This window comes from Labeo rohita, chromosome 8 (genome assembly GCF_022985175.1).
Source record: "Labeo rohita strain BAU-BD-2019 chromosome 8, IGBB_LRoh.1.0, whole genome shotgun sequence".
NCBI lineage: Eukaryota > Metazoa > Chordata > Actinopteri > Cypriniformes > Cyprinidae > Labeo > Labeo rohita.
The window spans coordinates 22,841,746-22,857,664 of NC_066876.1; the positions used below are offsets into that span (position 1 = coordinate 22,841,746).

A 15,919-nucleotide genomic window follows, 5' to 3' on the forward strand; every position below is an offset into this window, starting at 1 on the left:
CACGGATTGCTAATGAAATTACTGGATTCGCTTGCGAAATTGTGAAAAACGGTAAATGTGATCACATCTTAACAGTATGATAGGGTTTGTTTTGTCAGTGTATCAGATTGAAATTTATTTCACTTGGTATCATGAACTCCCTAGTAAAAAAGTACTTCACAATCCGATCCGATTCCGATTCTGGGAGTCACAATCCAATTCCAAAACAATTCTTGATCTTCATTTTTCCCCAATTAATTCTTCTACTGTGCAAATACATCTTTATAACCTTACATTTTTACCAAAATTGCAATTTCTTCGCTTTTTGTTTATAGTTGGAATCTCTGTCAGTACTGCCGTCTTAAAAGTAGGGGTGTGAATCTTCACTGCTTTCATGATTCAATTCAATTACAATTTTCATTATCAACTCAACATCACTATGCGTCACATTCTCAGTTTTCAATAATTCTGCACATGGCTACATTTTCATATACATTTTATATCAAATTTATTTTGTGCAAAATTTACTTTCTTTTTTTTATTGTATAAGCTACTTTTTAAAACAATCACTTATTTACAAAAAGTGTTCTTTAAGTATCCGGGTGTTTACAGACAATGGGTTTTTCTTTTCTCCTCAGCATGATTAGCATTTGATTATTACTGATGAGATCACAGACAGTGGCAGCTTTGACAGACTATATTCACACTAATGCACAGATCTATTTCGATATATCATATATTTTGTCCTGCTCTGAAAACATAACTACGTGAACATCAATATCATATAAAAGTATTTGAAAATGGAAGTGCATTGCAGCCGTAACTGATCTTTAGGACAACAAACACAAAGCACACATGAATGTCTGTCAGTGCTCGAGTTTCGTGCATCTAATAGTACTGCATTCCAAACGTCATTAATGAAAGCATATCTAAAATAAAACACGGCGGGTGTAAGCACACGCTGTCAAGCAATGCGCACGTGTCTCATACAGCGCAAATTTTGTGCAAGGAAGCCCGCCATGTCTCTAGCGTGCACACGTGCCATATGCGGGAAAAAAAACAAACTCAGAATCGATTCAGAATCGTTGAAGAGAGAATCGCGATGCATCCGAGAAGCGTTTTTTCTCCCACCCCTACTACTTAGTATAGTTCAAGTCTATTAACATATTTACAGACATATCGTTCGAGACTTACTGATATAAAAATTGTAATTTGTAAACTTTATTTGAAATACTACTTGTGCAAAATGCACATTTCTTAATATTATGCCCAAAATATGTTTTTACCTAATGTATACCAGCAATAGTTCCACTTTAGCACAATTAAATATAATTGAGTATATCTTTATTTGCTCTTCAGCACTACTTCTGGACAATTAAAGTGCATTAAGTACAAAATTAGTTGTTCCAATTTAGCAGACTGTAAATATACCAGTTTAGTATACTAAACTTTATTAAGTACATAATATATCTAACAATAAACAGAACATTTACTGCATTTATGAATGTTACATTCATTCATAAATATATCTTTGTTCACTGTTAGTTTATATATTGCAAAAAAAAACAACAAAAAAAAAAAATTTGGTGCACACGTTGAATTAAACAAAATTTTAAAATATAAAAACTGAAATGCTACTTTATTTAAAACGTACTCCAACAATCTTTATTTGCAGTGTTTATCTTGAAATAAAAATGCTATCTAACACATGAACAATTTTAACTTTATCATAAAGTGTATCCTAAAGATGTCATGAAACCAAATAAAAGCAGCGTTATTTTGGACCCCATTGACTTTCATTATATGTAGGGGAAAAGTTAAAACATTTTTCAAAATGCAAAAGAAACAAAGTCATGCAGGTTTGAAATTATATATGTTTGAGAGTAAATGACACGCTACGTCTACATTAATCTGGATTTCCAAACGGCGTTTTCATTTCGAAACTCTCTCCGTCCACACTAATGTTTTCCAGAAGTTTCTTATCCTCGCTGAAACGTTGGAAAATGTTCAAGTCGCCTTACTGTGCATATGTAAAACCTCATAAAAGCTCACTGAGAAGATACAGAGAAAACAGACATGTTTTCATGCAATTCTTCTGGCAGGATCATTATATTTAGGAAAATATCTCACCACGCACTGACGCGTCCAGGTCGCACTCACTCAATGTTATATGTTTGATCTAGAACACAACTGCCCTCATGTTTTGCCACAGGACAGCAACTGTGAAAAAAGTTTCTTTGCAGGACTGTAATATGAACAGTGTACAAAGTAACATATCTTCAGCAGCAGTGTGAAAATAGCACATAAAAGGCACAAAACCAGTATAAACATAAATATCTATTGGTACAATATGCGTCATATGACTAACCATGCAACATTGTTTTCAAAAGCCTACGTTTTCATAGTCCACACTACAACGCGGAAATGGCATTTTCAAATTTATCCACTTTGGAGAGCGTTGTCAAACTGTCCCCGTGTGGACGGAAGGCCAAAACAGAGAGAAAAAGATGCGTTTTCAGACAAAAAACAAGAAAAAAAAAAAACTTTAGTGTTGACAAGGCTGGCATAACAGTGAATAAGATGCACTTTTACAATAAAATGCCTTGTGCAAAAATACTGCAAGTGTTTAGTGAATTCTCCCCTCAGGGCAAGTGCTGTGACATAGTCATAGTGGTCACTGGCAGCTGTGCTGAGGGTGAGAAATGAAGCTGACAGTCTCTTTCACACACAGTCTGGCAGGTCAAAGACAGGATGGGTTAAGTCAGTGGAGTTGTCTATCTGCACTGTAACAGCTGGGGCATCTGCATTTCAGAGGAAAAATTTTTATAGGGCTCGAGGACACCGTCGGATTGTCACGCATAAACTTACTCGCTCTACTCAATCTCCCGGAAGGTTCAAACAGATTCCCCGCACTACTTCGTCCGCTCCCTCCATCTATTCTCTGATATAAAGAGTCAGTAATCCAAGACTCCCGGCGAGGCCGACCCCCCCTAGTACCTCAAACACTTTCTCTCAGTCTCTCACACACATACTCCAATTAGTAGCGGTTTAGCAGAATCTGACCGGCAGACAGGGAGTCACAAACAGTGAGTATCATGTAAACGCTTTCCTTTCATTATAATGCAAACTAAAATGTGTGCCCGCCAGTCACAAACTCCCTGACAAGTCAAGGACAAGAATGCCACTCTTGCACGCACATGCCAGTTCATGTACATTGATGAATTAATACAGTGGGGACCGAAAATCTAGAACTTAAACATTTTTGAAAGTTCACATAAATAGGAAATACTTGCTAGCAGATTATAAAATTTATTCAAAAAAACCTTACATTGAGAATATTACCATAGATACACCACCAGTCAAAAGTTTTTGAACAGCAAGATTTTTAATGTTTTTAAAGAAGTCTCTTCTGCTCACCAAGCCTGCATTTATTTGATCCAAAATACAGCAAAAGCAGTAATACTGTGAAATAATTTTACTATTTAAAATAACTGCTTTCTATTTGAATATATTTTATAAATGCAATTTATTCCTGTAATCAAAGCTAAATTTTAAACATTATACTCCAGTCTTCAGTGTCACATGATCCTTCAGAAATCATTCTAATATGCTGATTTGTTGTTCAAGAATTTTTGACTATTATTATCAATATTTAAAACAGTTGAATACATTTTTTTCAAGATTCTTTGATGAACAGAAACATCCAAAGATCAGAATTTCAAGATCAAAGTCAATAATACTTTTATTTAGCAAGGATGCTTTAAATTGCTCAAAAGTGAAAATAAAATATTCAGAATATTAAGGATCATGTGACTGGACTAATGATGCCAAAGATTTAGAAATAAAAATCATAGGAATAAATTACATTTTAAAATATATTCAAACAGAATAAATAGTACAAATAGTTTAAATAGTACAAATATTTCTAAATGTTACTGTTTTTGCTGATCAAATAAATGGAGGCTTGTATATATATATATATATATATATATATATATATATATATATATATTTTTTATTATTTATACAGCATTAAAAACATAAGCCTGTTGTGAAATCTGCACAGGGAAATCTTTCGTCCTCATGCTAAATTCCCAAACGCATGAAAAAACCTGAGACTGTTGCAAAAGTTTTGCACAGTAAATGTGGCTGCACTTAACACTGTACAATAAAGTTTAAATTGTTAATAATTTAACCAATTTAAACAATTTATTAGGCACTATAAACTAACAATAAACAAAAAAGTATAGCATTTATTAATTTAATGTTAATTCATAAATTTCACAATTAATTACAAAGAACCAGCAAGTAAAATTAATTGAATTAAACATTACATTTTGAAGTAGGAAGACCGAAATAGTATTTTTGAGCAAAATCTACTCCAACATCTTTATTTACAACTTTTTTACAATGCACAACTTAGAAATGTGAAACATAGCTTAGTATATATAAAAAATGTGATTAATCTAGAATAAGAAATGTTGTAAAGTTTATGATATCTAATGCAACTTCATAAATTGAACTTTCTCATAAAGTGTTTCCTAAAGATGCCATAAAAGCAGAGTTTCACACTCAGGGTTGTGGGAACACAAACGACTGGTAAATTAGGCCCCCACGGCTCAGATAGTTCAGGTGGCCTCTATTAAATTTCCACTAAACAGAAATGCGAAGAGTTCCAGATGGCAGAACGACGGTGACCTCTAACAGCGGTTTGAGATACAGTAATGCACAAGGGGTTTATCAGGGAGTCACTGTTTAATCAGCGAGGAGCCGTGTCTGGTTATCACCCGCACTCTTGAGGAGGTTAGGTAAGGTCATGAAGAGTACGTGCACAAGCTACTGATCGAATGATGTTAACCATCAGATGTAGTTTAATATGGTTGCATTGCACAGCTATGCGTATGATAGAAGACACCGTCCTGTCGTATCACCTGACACTAATATTTATTAACTAGAACATGGAGTTACAATATTTTCTCAGACCATTCTCAAAGCATAGAAGCATATGAGGCCCAAATAAGCAACAGATTGATGAAGGGTTGAAAAGAAAGTCCAAAAATAACCGTAAATCTGCTTGTCCAAGCAAATTACTGGAGATGACTTATCTGGTTCTTTCACAGTTATCGCCATTCCTAAAACAGCAATACTGCTTTTATTTACTTACCAAAAACAAATAGTTCTCATTTTTCCACTCGGTGAGTGTTAATTTTGGGCTCTGATTGGAAATGTGCTACTCAGTGGGCGTGCAGTTTTCTGGATGGCCTGTCTCGCTGCGGTCTCAGGGGGTGGTCAGCGTATCTCACGTGGAGCGGAGCAGTGAGCGTGTTGTGAACAGTCAGCACTATCAGCTGTATTCTGCCCGGCTGCCCCACACATTGATCTGACAGATTGATTACCATAGAGCTGCAATGCTTCTGACTTTCATCTGTGACCTCCCTCTGCACGCGCCTCTCCCTCTCTCCATACATTTGACATTTATCTATTCATCTTATGAATTTATACATTCTTTGATTTAATCTCACGCTGTTTTATTTTTTTTTTCTGTGCCTTTCGCTCGGTTACAATGACTCAAATATTTCTGTCTTGCCATTGACTTTCTAAACTCTTTTGGTTATCATATCTGGGTTACCACACATTTAATCTCTACCATAAAATGGGAACTATTGAAAACTAAAGAAATATACCATGGTGATAAATAATTGCTATACTCATGTACAGTTCTCATACGTTTACAAACCCCTGGCAACACGTGCAAATTTTTTCACAATTTGTAAAAACTGTACCGGTACCTTAAAGGAACATATTAGTATCCAAAGTGTACATATAAGTACCTAAAAGGTACAAAAGTGTACCTTTTGAAAAGGTACCGTCCCAGTAACAGCTTTTGTATAGGGCCCTGTGAAAAACGTTTTATTTTTTCCCAAATTCAGTTTTATTTTTTTCCATTTAAATTTTTCTGGATTCCTGATTTATTTTTCCTGTTTTAATTTTTCTAGACTTTATTGTAATGGTTAAAAAAATATTAATCAAAAACATGTCTTATTAATTGAAATCATGGAACACACAAATTAACAGCAATTTATTAAAAGTTGGACAAAAATTACATTTTTAAGGCCCTATGAAATACGTTTTATTTTGTTCTCAAATTCAGTTTTATTATTTACTACATTCAGTGTTTTCCATCAAATTTTATTAATCAAAAGAACCTCTAATTCATTTTTTGTATTAATAAATTAATTTATTATTTTATTTAGTGCTGGGCAGTGATTAATCGTGATTAATCGCATCCAAAATAAAAGTTTTTGTTAATATAATAAATGTGTGTATACCGTGTATATTTAATATGTATATATAAAGACACACACATATGTATTCTGAAAATATTGACATGTATTAACATGTATATATTTATATTCTTACCATTTATAATATATATAGATATATTTAATATATAAACATAACATGTTTTTCTTAAATATATACATGCATGTGTGAGTATTTATATATGCATAATAAATATATAGTACACACATATATTATAAAAACTAAAACTTTTATTTTGGATGCAATTAATCACAATTAATCACTGCCCAACACCAATTTATTTATTTATTTTTTCTCAGAAATACTGTGTTGTGCATTTACTTTTCTGGTAAATAAATTCTGGTAAATATTCCTTTATAAATTATGTTTGATAATAATTTCATTAGTAGTAGCTGTAGTATTACATTGAGTATTTTATTTCTGTAACAATTTGTTCAAGTTAAACCAAACTTCTATTTTGACAGTTTACTGTGAAGACCTTTAAGTTCCTGTCTGCATATGACATGACAATAGTTTCTCAAAACAAACGGTAAAATCCTCACTTTACCCTCAGAGCAGTTCTAGATATTATGTTTAAATGTTTACATGCTCATATATTGAGGCGGCAGAGGCTGAAAACACCGCAAACATCACGCACATTTCAGTATGTGTTTAGTAAACAAAACCGTGTGTCTGCGCCATTAAATCACACAGAGACACACAGAACATGCAGGATTCTTATTTAAATTGTCTTTTTGCGGCTTAATATTCACAGACACTAGTCCACATCGCGTTTTGATTTAAGTGTACTGACCTACTTTTCGCTACATTCCGCTTTATACAGTAAATTCCATTTTCATGACTGGATTAGCTTTTATCTGAGAGTAAAGAATGTGTAAACTAATGAGCACTGTACCATGAATTGTAAATCATAATGTAAAGAATACCAGCATACAAGCATCAATGACAACAAAAAGGAGCTTCATGCATCAGAGCAAGTGTTTAGCTTTGCAAAGATAACAACGTCAAAAGCCAATACGATAGAACTCATAGAGGAATCAAAGCTCCATTATGTTACTCAATATCGACATCTTCCAACTCCAAGGATTTCTCGCTTCAGACAGAGAGGCTGCATGTCAGACTCTTTTCGGAAGAGTGCTCTCTCTCAGGAAACACTGCTCAGAAAGCAGCCAGAGGATCGGGCTCGCAGTTATTTACTGTAAACAGCAGGTCTTTCAACGAAACACCTAAAGAATCAGTAAAGTGTGAAAAGAAAGTTCTGTGGGGTTGAAGCACTTTGATGTTTCTTCCTGAGACCCGCAAGCTTCAGCCACAAGCGAGCAGGTCTAGTTTCGTGTCAGGAAATTGCATCTCTGACTGTCAGTCCTAATGTACAACAATATGCTTATGTAGAGCGCTAGTGGAAATGCTCTATGCTCTGTTTTAATATTCTAAATAAAAATCGATCTTTTGCTATATTGGCAGCAGGACAAGAGCTGCGTGAACTCAAGAGGTTAAAAACCTTTTGATCATGTTCTCCAGCATGACCATCTAAACAAAAACAGTTCACCTGACCACTGTCACATATTTACTTATTTGATTAGCATACTTAGAAATAGTGCAGAAACTAAAATATTTGATTTATTTTGCATACTTTTTTTTTAGTTAAAATGATAAAAATGTGCACAATAAAACTGCAACCACCCCATATGTATATAATACAACATTTAAATGTAAAAAAAAGTTGTTTTCTTGAATAAAACCATTATAACCCAGCATGTGCTGCTTTGCTTAATAGGCTGCTGGCCCTTTAAGACGATAAGCACGCCGAACACCTCCCCCTGTTGGAGGCCGACAGCGCTGTGAACTTGACCTGAGCTGACCCTCTTTCTCCCACCCCTCCCAAATTTCCGCTGCCAGAGCACTGGAGCACATTCCAGCTCCTCTGTGTTTACTGAACATGTGTGCGTATGTGTGTGCGTCCATGTGCACACGTGTGTGTGTTTGCTACATCTTCCCGCTCGGCTGACTTGCAGTGCATTCTCACATGTGAAACGAATGGAAAGAGAGCTGATGTGTTTTAGTGCCTCCTCAAAACGGAGAACCCGCCACAGACGCCTCCAGTGCCACCAAACCAGCCGTGTGCTCCGGTTCGGTCAAACCACCGTCCTGTTTGTTTTGACAAGTGTAATATTTATTGTCCCAGCAGAAGCTTCAGAGACTGAGAGTTATAAAAAAAGATCAGAGGAGGACTGGGGCACGAGCCAGGTCATGTGACCTGGTGAAACCGATACGGCCCGAAATGGAGAGCTAGATAAATCGTATAACGCTAATGAGACTCGCTGCCTAATCTTTCAAAAATGTAATTAATTTGATCATCTTTCGAGGGAGCTGTTTCACCCCGAGAGACTTGCGGTTGAAGCGTTTGCGAAGCGAACAGCCTGTTGAATGAGAGAAGGAGGGCAGTAAGAGTAATGGCCTCTGCTTCTCGATCTGGCCGCCATGCGGGACCCCCGCCCCACCCTGCTCTTCACTCCATTAGCAAAGATATCGAAACAGAGCTGGACGTTACGGCACACACACACACTGTCACACAGCTGCCGCTGCAGAAACACTGCCAGTCCTGTTCAACTTCACTGAGATGAAGGGAATTTGAGCATGCCTTGCAAGTGAAAGATGGCCCTGTGCCTTTAAGGGCAAATGCTGACTGTATGCCTCTTTCACTCTCGCCTTTCTCTCGGCCACTCCTCCTTTTCCTTTCCTCGTGCTCCCTCTCCTTCGCTCTCTGTGGTGCTGCCGTAAGTAGGAGTGTGGGCGAATGGACGCAGTGCCTTATCGGACTGTTTACAGCAAGGAGTTTGTAGGCTATTAGGCAGGTCAGGTGACATGCGGGCTGCCTGTCTGACCCAGACAACTGAGGGTGAAGGTCGCCTGAGGGGGCGGAGAGACAAAAGGGGCGGTAATAAGAAAGAACCAGAGAGCAAGGGAGCGAAAGACAGAGAGAAAAAGGCAGGCTGCAGCTGTAGACCAAAATAATTTTCAAATGCTTGGCAAGCATTTATTTTCTTTTACAGCACTTATGCTGACGTGATACTGTTTTTATACGAATAAACAAATAAAAGTTGGCGAATAAAAGATGAATTAAGCCAAAGAAGTTGAGAATATGCAATTGGAATGGTTGCTTTTACAAAGTCAGAGGTCAGAGAAACCTTTCATATGCACTACTGTTCAAAATCAGATTTTTTTTTTTTTTGAAGGATGCATTAAATTGACCAAAAGTGACAATAAGGACATTTAAATTGTGTAAAAGGATTTATATTTTAAATAAAAACTGTATGATGGCAGATCAACTGTTTTAAAGATTGATAGTAACAAGAGATGTTTCATATTAAATCTGCATTATTGAACACTAAAGTAATGGCTGCTGAAAATTCAGCTTTGCATCACAGGAATAAATTGCAAAAACAGTTAACAGTTGTTAAACTGTAGTAATATTTCATAATTACTCTATTTTTGATCAATAAGTGCAGCCTTGGTAAACATGAGAGACATTTTTTTTTTAAAATCTTACAGACGACAAACTTTTGCGCAGGAGTTTACTCTGGTCTGGAACGCTGCAAGAGCAGTTGAAGTGACACTAACTGTAAAAAATTCCAGTGTTGCTGAAGTGTTTATCGACGCTGCTCGACCAATCAGATTTGAGGACTGAGCTAACTGCTGTTTGAAGTGTTTCCATTTGCATCTTTGATTGGTGCGTATAAAACTCTTCTGAATATGAAGAGATGTAGAGTGTAGTAAACTCTGAGCACAGATTGGGATTTAATTGAATAAAAATGTTCGGAACATATAATGTAGTACAGGGGGGATTTGAGAGAGATGCTATCGCACTGTTCACACATACTCACAATGCTGAGTCACCCTAAATGCTGCTGTAGTGAACACACACACACAAGCACACACATACTTCTTCATCCTGTCACATTGACCACTCATCTGAACTTATAAGCTTTGCACATCCTTAATATACACACACCATACTTTCACCGAGACTTAGCATTTTGTACTTCAACAGAGTCATATCTGAATTACTGTGAACTAGTAAACGGTATTACAAAGTTACATTTACAGCTTATGTAGCATGTTGTTAATTACCACAAAAAAATAATGTTGACTCATACTTTGGTTTTTAAAAACGAACGGAAAATACACTTACAGTAATACTTATACAACGGAAGCTCGGTGAGAGCATGTGACACCTGTAGTTAAGTTTAAGAAATTTGCAATAAAAATGTTTGTTGTTTAAGTTACTAAACTGTCTGAATCATAATTCTGAGTTCTGACTACTTTTCTACTTTTCCTACGTTTACAGTTTATCATCCGCAACGTTAAGTCCTGTGGGTGGAGTCTGCTTTACGGACAATTGCATCACATTGTTTCCAAGTTGCTTACTGGTAACATGATGTTAGACAATGCATGTCCTAATTATATTCTGTGCTAACTGACAGCATGCCAAGTTGTAGCCTAAATTTAAATGTATGATTAATTCCTATTAAATAACTCTAAATAACTCTAATTTGAAATATTTGATCTCTTTATGAATCTGTGCTGCTTAATATTTTTGTTAAAACCAAGATACATTTTTTTCAGGATTCTCCGATAATTAGAAAGTTCAAAAAAACAGTATTTATTTATAATAGATTTTTTTGTTACATTATAGATGTACATTATTAGGGCCCTGTGATTTCCATGATGAAAGTAATGAAAAACAGAATTTGGGAAAAATAAAACTGAAAAAAAAAAAAAAAAAAAAAACTTTTTTATAGGGCCTTAAAAAATCACAATTTTGTTACCTTTTAATAAATTGCTGTTGAATTGTGGACGTTTCATTATTTCAGTTAATTAAATATTTTAGTCTAGAAAAATTAAAATGGAAAATGGTATACAGAAAAACTAAAACGGAAAAAAAACCTGAAACTGGAAAAAAATAAAATGCAATTTAGTTAAACATAAAACGGATTTCATAGGGCCCTACATTATAAACTGTCACTTCGATCAGTTTAATGCGTCATCGTCAAATAAGGAAAATTCAAATTGAAAATTAATTCGTCTGTGTCCTTCAAACATGCAAAATGATTACGGCATTACATTTAAGCAGTAACTAAAGCATAAAGTTAAGTTCACAAATGACGAATGCAGGCTTAAATGGTAAATCAGCCCAACTGCCTTCATAACTCCATTTATACAACAAACATCCAGTTAATTGGAACACATCTACGCGCCTGTCAAAGCAGACCCACTTATTCTAAATGATTTACAGTGTTGGCTGTTTATGTCTTAAACTCTTTCTTCCTGTCTCTCTGGTTAAAACCAACTAAATGTCGGTGATTCTGACAGCACGTCTCTGGTTTGAAAGAGTTGCCTCACACTGCATTCTGAGGCCTGCAAGCAAAAGCTGCACTCAAAATTTGACGCTCCTGGTACCAACAGCACAGGATGATGAGTCAACAACTTTCTCAGAAGAATGAGCCAGAGCATCTTTATGATACTCGCCACACACAAAACTGCCACTCCACAAGCCTAGGCTTCTCTGTACCTTTGCACAACACCACTTCCCAGTACTGCCTTTACAGTTCAAAAACAACGCAGTTCTGAGAATCATCCATACTGAATGCGTGAGGATTGGTTCGCAAAACCTGTTGTGCAAACTCACCTCTCTCCTGCACGAAGTAGGCGAGGTAGAGGTCCAGCTCTTTGACAGACACGCTGATGTGATGAGGCTGGACGCAGAGGATGGGGTTGGAGCACTGGCCGCCTTTGACCAGCCGCTCCCCGTCCGTGCTCTCCAACGGGATGCCCTTGAACAGAATCACCATCACCAGATCTAGGCGCCAGACTTTGTCCGCCTGCCGCAGACAATCGATGCGCCTCATCTTCCCCTTCTGGTCTGGGTTCGAGAGGACGCAACATGGAGGCTTCTTCCCCGTGATGGAAAGCACAAAGTCTTCCCGACACTCAGGCCGGATGTCTTTGCGGAGCTTGGCGAGGAGGCGCGACGCCCACTTCTGCTTGACCTCGGGCTTCTCGCCCAAGAGCTCATCCTTGACGGCACGCTCTTCGTCCTTGGTCATCCGCTTCTCGTGCTTTTTGAAATACTTGCGCTTACGGGCCTGCAGGTTGAACCAGGTGTAGGCGAAGGCACGCACGTGCGGCAGCAGCGCCTCGATGAACGGATGGAATTCATCCTGGGAGAGAAGAGGAAAAAAAAAAAAGAAGTTATTCATGGGTTTACTCAAAATCTATTTCTGACAAGCAAAAGCCACGTCTGCAGTTCAATTCGAGTACAAAGGGAAATGAATCATCCTGGCTCTTTTCTCTATTGACGCATTTATTGAAAAGCGTTTTTTCCCATTCGTTATTGTTTACCAAAAGAGAAAACGTAAATTCCAGATTATTTTTTTTAAAAAAAAAAAAAAAAAAAAAAAAAAATCTCTCTATGATATTCAACAGATTACACAGTTAATTATGTACAGGGTTTTCTATTGCACCCACAGTGTTCCATTGTTTCCAAGTTTCACCGAAGCCCCATGTGCAGTCATCATTTATCCAATTATGTTTTGTTGACTATTTTCACTTTCAGTGGTAAGTTTTCAACAACAACAACACACACAGATGTACCTCCCAGGCACGTTGCGAACCGCAGTCCCTTAACCGTTTAGTGCGGCATTCATTTGGTCTGACTAATTACTTCCATATTTGACCATTTCTAAAAGCCTAAACTAGCACCAGACCGTGCTATAAATGTTACTAAAACCCCAACCGAACATTAAACATGCGCATCTATCAATTATCATTAACAAGACTCGAAGCTCAGCGCGCACCGCCGTGGCCATTTGTGCGTGTGTGTGCATAAAACAGTCATAATGAGAGCGCTGCTTTACAGTTCTGCGATAATCATCAGCCAAAAAAAATCCCCACATGCGAATGAACTTATTTTCAATAGGAGGGCTTTGCGCTTATGGCAAAGTAATGAAACTCAGGCTCAAGCTGAATGATGTCAGCTGTGGCATCAATATAGCATGACATAGTTACCAGCGTGTCACTTTTGCTTAGGCGTAATGCAACCACAGAGAGAGAGAAAGAGAGAGAAATGGCCAAGGGCTGCTTGGCTGCAGTAATTCAAACAGAGTGAAATAAAGAAAAAAAGGAAGACAGAAAACAGCGCTCCCCGGTCTGGTTGTACTGCGAGCACTGAGCAGGTTTTAAAGGAACATAATGAGACGTGACTTCGGCACGCTGTGGATCTCATGCGATAAGCCAGTTCTGCAGCTCACGGCAGTGAAAGCTCTTATGCTCTCACAGCTGCTCCACAGAAACCATCTCTTGAAACACCGGAACATTTACTGTCTTCTTACCTAAAACAACCCTTTCTAGACTGCTTAATCACCTTCCTCAAAACACAACCCTCAAGACCTCAACTGATGGGTCAAGAGCCAAAACTGAAAAAACAATATATGCAACTAATCATATAATCGTATATGATTAGATAAAAAAAAAAAAATGCAACTCAGACTATTTTGAATACAGGTTCACTTGCAATTATAAATCTGAAGAAACTATTATAATTATTAATCATACTTTTTTTTTTTAGCTAATATTATATTAAGATTTTAGGGACGTTTCTGTTTACTACATCATTTCATCTGCCAGTGCACATTGGTGTCAAAGAACAGAAATCAACAAAAGGAAAAATAAAAAAGTCCCAAACATACTGTAATCCAATAACAAATTATGTTTTGACCTGAATCCAGTTTCTTTTAGTTTTGAAGGGCAGAAACCGTATTTGCGTACGCACTTTTTCCAACATGGGAAACACAAAAGCTGACTGACTGTCCTTGTGCTGCTTCAGAGCTTTATTGAAAAGATTATAAAACATCCCAAAGAAAAACAGATTTAACATATTTTTTGAACCCAATAGCAACAGCAGAGCATAATATGTTTTTATTTCCAGCTATTTAAATGTTTGTACCAGGAGATGCTGAATGCAAACAGAGTGCAGTAATTGGGAGGTTGAGAGGCCTGTAGACTCACTGTACACACTGACATCTGTAATCAGTCGACTCTGACGGAACTGATACAGTTACTGTGTAAACTTTCCAAAGGTTCACAAAAAAACAAAAAAAGAAAGGAAGAATGAATATGGAAAACCGAGGCTGACGAAAACCAGAAAACCAAGCTGCACAAACAGACACAAGATATGATGTCCAAAAAAACTGCTAAACCCTCAACAGGGTTAACTGCAATGCTTTTAGAAAAACGGTAAGGTCGTTAATGTCTAAAATAGTTTGCCCCAAAATAGTTTTCCAAACTAAATTTGGGCCCATTGAATAAATATTCGAGCGGACATTCTGGCTTGAGAACTTAGCGGAGTCTGGACACAATTTTCACTCACCGACAGCACAAATTTCCAGGAAGGAAACGCCAGGAGGAAATAGTGATTTCAGGAATAGAGGGGGATTAGAGACGGGCCTGTTTCCCTCCAGACGTGTGTGGATGTATTTTCTTCTCTTTGGAGCTCTCCTTTCACTGCTCTAGCTTCAGCACTACCAACCACTCCGGCAAAAATAAACATTTGTTGGGCATTTTCTCCTTTCCGCGGTCTTGGAAAAAGCTCAGAGGCAGGTCAAATGAGGCCTAAACCATGCAAAAGACACACAAAACTGGACAACTGTGTAATTTCTTCACCACTTGTGGCACCAAACAGAACTGCAACACAACTGATTATTTTTTTAAACAGGTTTCCTGAACACGGCCAAACTCATATATTACGATATGAGTCAGTAGAATCATGCACGAGTCATGGATATGGAGAACCAACTCTGCAGTGCAGTTCAATAAAATACAAATAAATAAATAAAATGCTAACCAAAACTGCGGGACCGCAGAAAATGACAACGCAAAACAAAATATATGGTTAAATACAGTATGGGAACAAAAACATCTTCACATAACAATTATTAAAAACAAAACACTCTAAAACTAAATTCTGAGTCACTGTAAAAAAAACCCAAAAAAACAATACTGTATATAAACACCTGTCTGTGAAAAGTTACGAATAAATAACTCATCTTGACTTTTTTTGGACACCTAATAGACCAATTTGGAGTAGACGTCACAATTACGTCACCCGCAGCTGTGTGCAGAAAAACATTCGTAACAAGTGGAGGGAAACGGGTAAAATCCAAGAAGTGTGGATAAACTCATGAGCCAAAGGGGAAAACAGAAGTTGACAAGTTGATGACAAGTTGACAAGTTGATTTTTCTTATCAGAAGAATAAAGTCAGAATTTGAAAATATAAACTCAAATTGAGCTCTTTTTATTATTTTATTCCACGGCTTCCATAGACTGCTACTTGAAAACTGTCATTTTCTGCCACCAAATAGGCTCCCTAAACATTACACATGCTTAACATTAAAGGCTTTAAAATAACTTGTAAATTAGTACATATAGATTGTTTTCACAATGCGTCATCAATCGGCCATATTGGCAGCACTGAATGTAAACAATGCCACTGAAACCGAATGAAACCTGCATATTTTGCTGAACACCGCTGCTGAAAATGGTCAATTATTGTCATGT

At 37.0% G+C, this 15,919-nt stretch overlaps 1 protein-coding gene across 1 annotated transcript in view; it reads right to left on the reverse strand.

Moving 5' to 3' along the window:
- Nucleotides 1–15,919, reverse strand: part of nfic (nuclear factor I/C) — a 121,563-nt gene that overhangs the window by 80,710 nt on the left and 24,934 nt on the right. Inside the window, 1 exon segment of the mRNA XM_051117666.1 lies at nt 11,993–12,524. Within this exon segment, the coding sequence (XP_050973623.1) occupies nt 11,993–12,524 (532 nt within the window).